Source organism: Salvelinus sp. IW2-2015, linkage group LG20 (assembly GCF_002910315.2).
Source record: "Salvelinus sp. IW2-2015 linkage group LG20, ASM291031v2, whole genome shotgun sequence".
Taxonomy (NCBI): domain Eukaryota; kingdom Metazoa; phylum Chordata; class Actinopteri; order Salmoniformes; family Salmonidae; genus Salvelinus; species Salvelinus sp. IW2-2015.
Window position 1 is genome coordinate 15,025,793 of NC_036860.1, and position 10,217 is coordinate 15,036,009.

The 10,217-nt window shown below is 41.5% G+C and overlaps 1 protein-coding gene across 2 annotated transcripts; it reads left to right on the forward strand.

Annotated features, from left to right (window-relative positions):
* Nucleotides 1–748: 748 nt before the first annotated feature.
* tspan4b (tetraspanin 4b) lies at nt 749–10,214 on the forward strand. Of its 2 annotated transcripts, XM_024013544.2 has the most exons (8): nt 759–1,277; nt 2,273–2,342; nt 3,489–3,680; nt 3,865–3,939; nt 4,253–4,348; nt 7,634–7,747; nt 8,168–8,251; nt 9,143–10,214. In XM_024013544.2, the coding sequence occupies exons 2-8, from the start codon at nt 2,274–2,276 to the stop codon at nt 9,209–9,211; spliced, it is 699 nt and encodes a 232-aa protein (XP_023869312.1). In that variant the 5' UTR covers nt 759–1,277; nt 2,273; the 3' UTR covers nt 9,212–10,214. The 2 variants fall into 2 exon arrangements, with proteins under 2 accessions (XP_023869313.1, XP_023869312.1); XM_024013545.2 differs by lacking the exon at nt 7,634–7,747 and having other exon boundaries at nt 749–1,277.
* The last annotated feature ends 3 nt before the right edge of the window (nt 10,215–10,217 follow it).

Sequence of the window (10,217 nt, forward strand, 5' to 3'; positions counted from 1 at the left end):
TCACTTAATTGATGTCAATTGGGAGACTAAGTGAATATTCGACTTCAGTAGAAGTTAGGCTTTGATTTGATGTGTTGCCGATTATGGCCACTAGGTTGTGCCCTTTTCCTATCTTTATGATCAGAGAACAGTTCAATTATGTGACCTGCAGTAAAGAGCTGGTGTGGTGGTGACGCACAGGTCTTCCGTTCTATTGGTCTGTTTTGCTCAGTTGCATATGTTGCAAACGTCTAGCAGAAAAACAACAGGTACCTCAGGCAGAGATCAAACACAGTTTTTCAGGCAAACAACTAAATCAGGGAAAACCCTCTGATGTGATGTGATCACACATGAAACCTAGATATAACAACAACCACTTTTACTAAGATTGATCACTGTAAAGGCAATGTCCTTGGTAGGACATGTTACGTACGTAAGACAAAATTTTATATTTTATCCTGGTCAAAACTCCACTACACCCCTCAACCTCCCTCGACCATTTGTTCAGGAAGATGAGGAAGTGTGTGTGTGTGTGTTGGGGGGAGGGGGGGTGCATACAACAGAATCAGAGGAAAAGGAAGAGAAAAAATCTGCTACTATGGCAAATTAATGCCTTAAATGTCTCTCTGCTGAATAGGATAATCTGACAGAGAATGTTTGTTTAGAGAGGGAGAATGAGTGTGAGAGAGGAAGGGAGGGCGAGAGAGAGATATGTTGTGAGTAAAGGGATGGGGGTGAGGAGGAAGAGGCGATGGAGGAGGGAAGGCAAAAGTAATGAGGGGAGGAGGGGGAGCGAGAGAGAGAGAGAATAGAGAGCGGCAACAACACAGTCACATCTGGAAGTTATTGAGAAGAGAAAGAGAGATAACTGCGTTGTCATAGAAAAGAGGGAGAAAGGATAAACAAACTGTAGATGTAGGGATAGACTTATTAAATGTATCAACTGAGTTAAAGATTTAAGGGAGGACAGTTTATCTAAAGGTTGACAAGAATTCTACAGTGGACAGAGAGAGAGGAATTGAGGAAAAGAAAGAGAGAGCGCAAGAAACTGGAATTCTATCCTAAGAACAATCCATACCGAGAGGGGGAGGACGACAAAGAGGGAAAACTCAAATGTAGCTTTCTAATCTGGAGAACCGTTTAAAACAGAACAAAGGGGACTGAATCCAAACATATGTTATTGAGTTGAAATAAAATCAACTCAACAAAGAAGAAGACCCAAGAGAACAAAAGAGGATTCCCTAGCCTGGAATTCTTCTACTCATTTGTTTGTATATCAAGCCTGTGGAGTCAGACAGGTACAGTAGGCTTAATTAAAACACATACACACACGTTAAAGGTCTCCACCATGGCAGGTATGCCTTGACTGTGTATGCATGAATCCTAGTAATGGCATATATTGATTTATGACAATTTGATTGTCTAAGACTGTGAATAATTTATATTTTATATAATTTACAGCAGAACTTAAGCCAAAGTAGTTTTTTTCTTCTGTACATCTGCCTCCATTTATGTCCATTCTAAGTGGTGGACAAGTAAAAACGCATAAAATACTTTGGCATTGTTCACACTACCAACATCAATGTCGTTTTGCTTGATCAAGAATTCTCCCCCGTTTTCAAAGACCGCCTCTTATTGTACATCTATTAACAAAGGAAGCACTCCTCTGTTTCATTCTGTTCTAAGTATTTTTAAGTCTATTCTACCACACTATTCTGCACTCTAGCATCAGCATGCCTTTAGAATGAGCTCCACTTCCAGTCGTGTTATGAGTCATGTTCATCCTGTCTGTGGCTGGTCATGGTAACCTTCCACGACCGCCCCACATGAGCTCAATTAGCAAGCACACACACAATTAGCAGTCCAGCAGGAGAAGGGAGGTTCCTTCCTGTGTTCTGACAAACTGACTTCCTGTGTGTGGAACAGGTCACTAGATTCCACCACAGTGACTGTGTGACTTATCAGACCCACTCAGGAACACAGGCTAGGGAGCAAGTCCACCATACATACTGTACTGGTTGGCTAAGAACACTACAACACAGGCACAGACCCCACCGCCCTCCCACACACACAACTAACCACAGACACACCATATAAATACCTTAATAAAAATAACCACAATACACAAAACCATCTGCCACCACAATCACACCTCGAATGTGCTGTATGCCCAAGGTATACTTGAGTAGAGTTAAGTAGATTAAACTTCTCAAGTCTTGTCTTGAACTTGTTATAATCCAATTAGCTTGAACTTAATATTAATATATAGAATACTTTGTTCTCTCTCTGTCAGGATGTCAGCCTCTCGGAGGTGCCTGTGCTGCGTGAAATACCTCATGTTCGTCTTCAACCTCATCTTCTGGGTCAGTACCTTCACATCTCTGTCCTTTGGTATGCCTCAGTTTTTTAAAGGCACAATCTGTACGATGTTCTGCTGTCCAATAGTCATTTAAATAAATGATATACAGTACGCTATACCCATTGTTTGAATCTTGAAGAATATAGATTACCAAACGAAGCGGGAGGGTCAGGCTGTTTGATATCACAGATTGAGCTTTTAAGCTCCGATTCCAGTTCTGATCTGTTTCTGGTCTTTGTCTAGTCCTGTTTGTGTGGTTTTATTACGGTGTTCTTCTAGCTCTTTTCTTGTCCTGTTCTGGCTCAGTTCTGATCTGTTCTGGCCTGTTCCATTCTACATACTTACATACCATAAGAGATTGTAAATTCGGGTCTTAAACTAGTCTGATTCCAATCTGGCCTTGTTCTAGTTTTGTTGTGGTCCTGTTTCTATTATGTTCAAATTTGGTCTATTTATTTGTCTCCCAAATGAATATATTTGTGATCCCAGATTAACGTGAACTTGACCTTAGGCTGGGGAACAAGTTCACAATGCACCACACGTAATGTACAGTGTTGGCTAACAACACTAGGATGTGAATACAAACTCTGAACTAGATATCATAAAGTGCAAAGTCATAACGGGCCATGGAGTTAAAGAAAGAGAAAAAGGGTCATGATAAAGCCTCTGGTTGGCGGCACCAAGACATAAAACGACACTCCAATAACTCTGGACATATGTTAGTTGGTAGGAACATATGGAAACACGCTCAACAGTAAGACTCCTGCCAAATCTCTACTTATGTAGGTCAAGCAGGCAGCATTGATGATTTTGCTCTGCTTTAGCTTTTAAAATGCACAACTTATAACACAGGGTAGCCTTGTCCCATCTGTAAGTGCTTTTACACATGTAAACACATACAGATCTGGGACCAGTCACAAAAGGCAGGGTGAGTCCCAATGCATAAACTTGCTTCCTTTCCCATGTCCTATCTTCTAACTATGGAGGCAACTACTTCTGACAGTTCACTCGGAAATCTAAGTTTGTCCGACAAATAGATTACTTTTGAGGACTAAAAACATGGTTCAAACTTTGATTTAGGAATAAACTACCACTTTACGTATTGAGATTCACCGTAAGTCACCTTTTGTGTCTCCTGTCTCCTCTGTAGCTGGGAGGGTGTGGCCTGTTTGGAGTGGGAGTGTGGCTATCATTCACCCAGTCCGAGTTCTCCTCCCTCCCGCTGTCTTTTCCCTCACTCTCCGCAGCAAACCTACTTCTGGTCGCTGGAGGCGTCACCATGGTGACAGGCTTCCTGGGTTGCCTTGGTGCCCTGAAGGAGCAGCGCTGCCTGCTGATGACGGTGAGTCCCCATGACATCACAAAACATGMGTCCACCTCAACCATGTTAAATACCTTTACAAGTCAACTTAGCACAACACACAAAACCACACACACGCACAGGTCCAAAGGATTACATATCTAACCCATCCCTCTCTCCCATCTCTCTCTCTTTCCCATCCCTCTCTCTCTCTCCCTTCCCACAGTTCTTTGTAATCCTTTTGCTCCTGGTGTTGACAGAGGTGACTCTAACCCTGGTCCTCCATATCTTTCACAAAGAGGTGAGTCCAGTCTACCATCCTCCTGGCCACTCATAAAGATCCAGTTTCACCCACTGATGTTTAACAACCCCAAATGAGGGTCATTAGTAAAATTTTACCACCATATTACCACTAAATTAACAACCAGTGTTTAAAAAYAAAATTATATACCGATACAGAAGACAAAGGGGTGGTACAGTCTACATTATAGAAGCCTTCTGTACATCTACATTATCCCCTATATCTGTCTCATATGCTGCAAGTATATCAAGGCCCACACTTCCTCTCTCTCTCTCTCCTCTCTCTCTCTCCTCTCTCTCTCTCTCTCTCTCAGCTGGACACGAAAGCGCAGGATGAGTTAAAGGAGGGGATGAAGAATTACATGACAGACGAAGGACTGAAGAAGTCATGGGACAATGTGCAGAAAATGGTAGAGGGGGATGGGGGTTAGGGGAAACCCACCAATCTCTAGTCTGTTACCTTATATGGTGCTTGTGTCTGTTCAGTGTGGATTTAGTGATAAATCACTTAAACTGACTGACGATGATAGTAAGGACTTACTGATCATACAAACATTAATAACACCTGCTCGTTCCATGACATAGACTGACCCGGGGAATCGAAAGGGGAGGAGACAGGTTAAAGGAATATTTTTAAGCCTTGCCATTCAGAGGATGAATGATGCAAGAAAATATTTAAGTGCCTTTGAACGGGGTATGGTAGTAGTTGCCAGGCGCACCGGTTTGTGTCAAGAACTGCAATGCTGCTGGGTTTTTCACACTCAAAAGTTTCCCATGTGTATCAAGAATGGTCATCTAGCCAATTTGACACAACTGTGGGAAGTATTGGAGTCAACATGGGCCAGCATCCCGGTGAAATGATTTCAAGACCTGGGGGGGTGTAACTCAATATTAGGAAGGTGTTCAATTGATTTGGCGATGTAGGAGGTGGAACTGCATTTACAGCTGTCAAATCCACAAGCAGCCCGGTACGGTAGGCTATTGCGTACACTGCCATGGGATGCACTGAGTCGCTTTAGACCGATAGAAATCCTTATTTCGTTAAATGATTTTCAATGTGTCATTATTTCTCGTTTTGAACTTCTAATGTGAGTGGGACGGGTGTGGCTTCGTGACAACTACACGAGCAGACGCTCACTGATTTGACAGCACTAATGCAGTTACACATCCGACATCGCCAAAACACCAGGGTGCGTCCAGTTCACTTGAATGTTTGCTACGTTGTGGAACAGCTTGTACTGAATGACACGTTTCCCCAAAATGTTCTTGAACAGACATTGAGGTACGTTTGCGTTGTTCGGTGGGTGTGCCGGTGTGTGGCTTGAAGCAATGGCTGACGTATTTAAAAGGCAGAGGTGCATTTTGAAGTCAGAACCCAACCCCTCCCTGTTTTTCAACTGGTCGTACAGTACAGCACAGTATACGTTCAATTTAACATTCTATTATGTTTAATGTAGTGCATGCAGCCCAGCTATGCGGGTGTAGGCGATCCCGGTCTACATCATTAATGGGCCAATTCGCAGTTTTTGTTTTTTGGAAATCAGCTAACTTCCTGCAATTCAACACATTTTGGCATGGTGCAGAGAGAAACATTTGCAGTTTTATAATGCTATTCTACACATTTTGTCTTGAGGCTAAGATAAAAGGTTGCCGTTTTAAAGCAAATTTCCCGCAATTCTACACGTTTGCTGTTTTATAGCTCTCCACTGGGCACAGACTTCAATTCAACATCTATTCCATGTTGGTTCAACGTAATTTCATTGAAATTACGTGGACAAGCTTGATTCAACCAGTGCGTGCCCAGTGGGCCATCTCATGCTTTTGTTCACATTTAACCATGAGACAGAAAAAATGGTGCAGTTGTACAGCTTCATTTCCTGGAATTCTACACATGTTGCTATCATATGCTATCTAGGGGACCCCAACCTCCAGGTGGGCCCCAAAACCCACCTGGTTTTTTTTTGGGGGGGGGGGGGGGGGGTTATGGGCCCCCTGGAGGTCAGGAACCCGGGGCATGTGCCCTGCGGCCCTGTCCCCTCTCCCGTTTCAGGAAAAAGCTGAATGATGGGCTGGAGAAACGTACCCACCCTCAAATTCATAGAGCCATGGATGCCAGAGCGGTATCCTACAAAGCCCGTTAGATCTACTCAGAGTTTTCTAAGCTAACCAGCTTCAGTTAGCTTCACATTCCAGCTCAGGCTTCATCCATACTACAACAGTGGATATTGCTCGGCCGGCTGTAGCTAACTCTAGCAGGCTTGTAACTGCGCGTGCATGTCGCACACGGCTAGCCGAACACCAGACTTTTCATTATGACAATGCTGAAACGTCAAACCATGGGCGAGTCAGTGCCACATTTTCAATTGTGCTGAAACCAAAATGAAAGTAAAGTTATCTTGCAAATTCAGCAGTGTGAAATAGGCTTTTAGAAGTGCAGTTATTGTATTACTTATCGTTAATACAGTCGTTGGTGTGCTTATCAACTCCATTTCCCCCACTCCTATCAATAGTTAAGTCCTATTCTATCAATAGTTATTAAGTCATACAAAAGTGTTACATTGCGTGAAGTTGCATTCTGTCATTACTAAATGTGTAATTTGATATTTTAACCAAAACATTTTACACACAAAAAACTTTTGATTAATAAAATATTTAACCAGTCGACTTCGTCCAATGAAGGGGATGATGCAATCTTTGCCAGAGGGAGGGATATGGCCCTCAGTCATTTCATTCTGGGTAAGTGGAGTTAGCCGTGAGTTCTGAAGGATTCGTTGCCATAGAAATGTGCTTGGCTAAAAGATGAGCCACGTTCGTATGACCGGTAAAACCTAGTTGAACTCAAAGTTGACCTAAGCTACCTCCTAACTCCTTCAACCTGCTTCGTTGTATACCCCTCGGGAACTGACCATCCATTGTTTTACTTTGTTTACAAACATTGGAGTAAAACAAGCTTATTTTTTGGGTGGTTCTGGTGTGGTAAGACAGTTGAACTAAGCTCATGAGGGATTTATAAGTTATATTCTTCAAGAATCAATGGCTACATATCATTTATATATATATATATACAGTGGGGAGAACAAGTATTTGATACACTGACGATTTTGCAGGTTTTCAAAAATCATACAATGTAATTTTCTGGATTTTTGTTTTAGATTCCGTCTCTCACAGCTGAAGTGTACCTATGATAAAAATTACAGACCTCTACATGCTTTGTAAGTAAAACACTGCCGATTTAGCAGGTTATCAAATACTTGTTCTCCCCACTGTATATATCCAAATATGGATGTAGCAATTGCAGATTGACCCTTTAAAGGGCCCTTACTTAACCAGAGTCAGCATGCTACTGTAGCTGTTCCAGTAGACTTCCAGCCATTGCGCGAACATTAGTTAGCATTGGCTCGCAAAGATACCTTCCTTCATACTGGACAGAGACATAAAAATAGCATCCATGAGTTCATCTGACTCTGCATAAGTAAAATAAAAAAAGGGCCAACATCTGGCTGGCACTATCGCTTTAAATCTTTGTTGGCTAGAAATGTACATCCATGTACATACAGTATCAGTGAGTCTGAGGGGCTGTGTAGTTGCTGATCCAGGGACATTTTTAGAGGCACATTTTCAGACAAACAAACAACCATCTGACAGAGTCAGAGACCAACAGAGATAATAACAAATATGCAATACTTGTTTCTTAGTTCAAGTGCTGCGGCGTCACCAGCAAAACAGATTGGTACCCCGTGATCAATGGAACGCTCCCCGTTTCCTGCTGCTCCGGTGGGATGGACCAATGTGTTGAAAGATGGATCGAGGTCAGACCACTTCTCAAATGTAGGGGGGGACGGGGAGGGAGAGTCTGGGGAGTCAAGGTTCAACAGCCTGCGCACAAGACATTTCCCAGCTGCCTACATATCTTGCTAACAGAGTCCAGATCTGCATGTGCACTCACACTTACAAGAATGTAAAGAATGAACCTGACTGTGACAATACAATTTATTTTCTCAACTGCATTCTTACAACACCCAATTCTCATCAACATGTTGCTCTGCTTCTCTCTAACATCTGTCCTCCACTCTTCTTCCCCCCCCTACCAACCCCCATCTCCCTCTTTGTCCCCCACCCTCCCCTACTGCTCCTTTGCCCTTTTCTCTTCCCCATTTACTCTCACGTTTCCCTCTCCTCCTTCCCCTTTGTCCTTCTCTCTTCCCGCGTTTTCCTCTTCCCTCTCTCAGCCGTGTTATCAGAAGGCCAGACAGTGGCTCCTGGACAACATCCTCTCTGTCCTGGTGTTTGGAGTCTGCATTGGTATTGTCCAGGTAATTACAACATATTAATAGATCAGTCAATTAATCACATTCAATGAGCCAGGGTTGTATTCCACCATGCAGGATCATTGTTAGTCAACTAAATTTGATAAACAGCCAGATATACTTGCATGTTTATAAAGAAAGCTTGAATCTTGCAGTGGTGGAAAACGTACTCAAGTGTCATACTTGAGTAAAAGTAAAGATACATTAACAGAAAATAACTCCAGTAAGAGTGAAAGTTACCTAGTAAAATACTACTTGAGTAAAAGTATCTGGTTTTAAATGAACTTAAGTGCAGTGGGAGAAAAAGTACTAAATTGTCACACTTGAGTAAAAGTAAATGCTATACATCAAATTCCTTATATTAAGCAAACTAGACAGCACTATTTTCATATTTTTAATTACGGACAGAAAGAGGCACACTCCAACACTCAGACATCATTTACACAGTAGTTGTGTTTTGTGAGTCCACTAGATCAGACAGTAGGGATGACAAAGCGTTATATTGATAGGTGCCATAATTCTGTCCTGCATGAGCATTCTAAATGTAACAAGTATTTTTCTGTCAGGGAAAATGAGTAAAAAAAGAAATATTTAGGAATGTGGTGGAGTAAAAGTAAAAGTAGTCAAAAATGTGTAGTAAAGTACAGATACCCCCAAAAACTACTAAAGTATTTTTACTTAAAGTACTTTACACCACTGGAATCTGGGTTATTGAGAATATTGAGTGTTGTAACATATCTAAAATCGATGAACTACGAAATATGAGCTACAAATATTGAATTTAAAAAAAAATCTAATCATTTAGGAAACGTATCTGGCAAACAATTCACTTAACCCGGTTTTGTGAAATATAGGTCACCATTTGTATAACTCAAATACATTCTCTTGTCGTTTCAGATCCTGGCCCTGATTTTCTCCCTGCTGATGTACTGCCAGATCCTCCGTGCTGAGAAGTACCTGGACTGATCTGGGACTGGTCCTTCACAGACAAGAGAGGCTGAATGAGAGACTCCCTAGCTGGCACAGAGAGTTCATGTAACTTTCCCTTAAGGTTTTCCTTCGGTTATTTGGAAAATAACTTCCCCACAACGATGTGGGAACTAAAAAGTGTTAGCTGGGTCCCAAATGTGAGAACAGCTGCTGAGGATGGTTTTTCAGAACATTAAATCCAGATCATCATTTTGTGTTCAATTCTGTTAAGTTTAAATGAAATATATTTTAATGAGCACACACATTTGAAGGGTTATTTTCATCTGGATTGATTGTTCTTAGAACACTGCACTAAAAACCATGGGGCACATTCCAGGTCATCTTCATTGCAGTCATGTTGCTCAGATCTCACAACGCCTGGAGAAGTGTAATTAAATTGTCTTTTAGAGATCTGATTATCTGCACAACACGACTGCAATAAAGCCACTTACTTATCCTGTAAAAGGAATTACATTATTTGTACCTATTGGGGACTACATGCTACTTGTCACTTTTACTATTAGGCGATACAAATGATATTGTTTAGTAGTGAAAATGTAAAGTGCTTGCTCTGATGCCCATGGACAAGCAGTGAGATCTGCCCCAAAGAAACAGTTACAGTACTCTGTTCAACTGCAGCATCTTTTAACCAGAAGTCTAAACTATATGTTTAAAAGTGAGCCTTACCAAAGCAAACAAAATGTAAATCCATTGTAATTTGTATGCTTGTGAAGTGGTATTTGTTTTGTGAACTTGCACATTTTGTAAAATACACTTAACCAAATGTATGAATCTCTGATTATGAATCTGGTAATAGTTCAAACAACTTGTTTCCATATTGTGCGTATGAGGTGTTGTCAGTATGAATTCACTTCTCTTATAGTTCTGAGATGAGCCTATGCTTTCATATACTTATTTCTGTCCAATAGACAACTGAAGAGGTCATTGACTTGCAACAGGGTTCGTCATTATAATGAAATAAATCTCATATCATTATAAATGG

What these genes read in the sequence shown, in the direction of transcription:
- tspan4b (XM_024013544.2), top strand. Translation starts at nt 2,274, where the DNA reads ATGTCAGCCTCTCGGAGGTGCCTGTGCTGCGTGAAATACCTCATGTTC. An exon ending in GGGACAATGTGCAGAAAATG is followed by an intron (nt 4,349 to 7,633) that starts GTAGAGGGGGAT and finishes CTTGTTTCTTAG; the next exon opens with TTCAAGTGCTGCGGCGTCAC. An exon ending in GTGTTGAAAGATGGATCGAG is followed by an intron (nt 7,748 to 8,167) that starts GTCAGACCACTT and finishes TCCCTCTCTCAG; the next exon opens with CCGTGTTATCAGAAGGCCAG.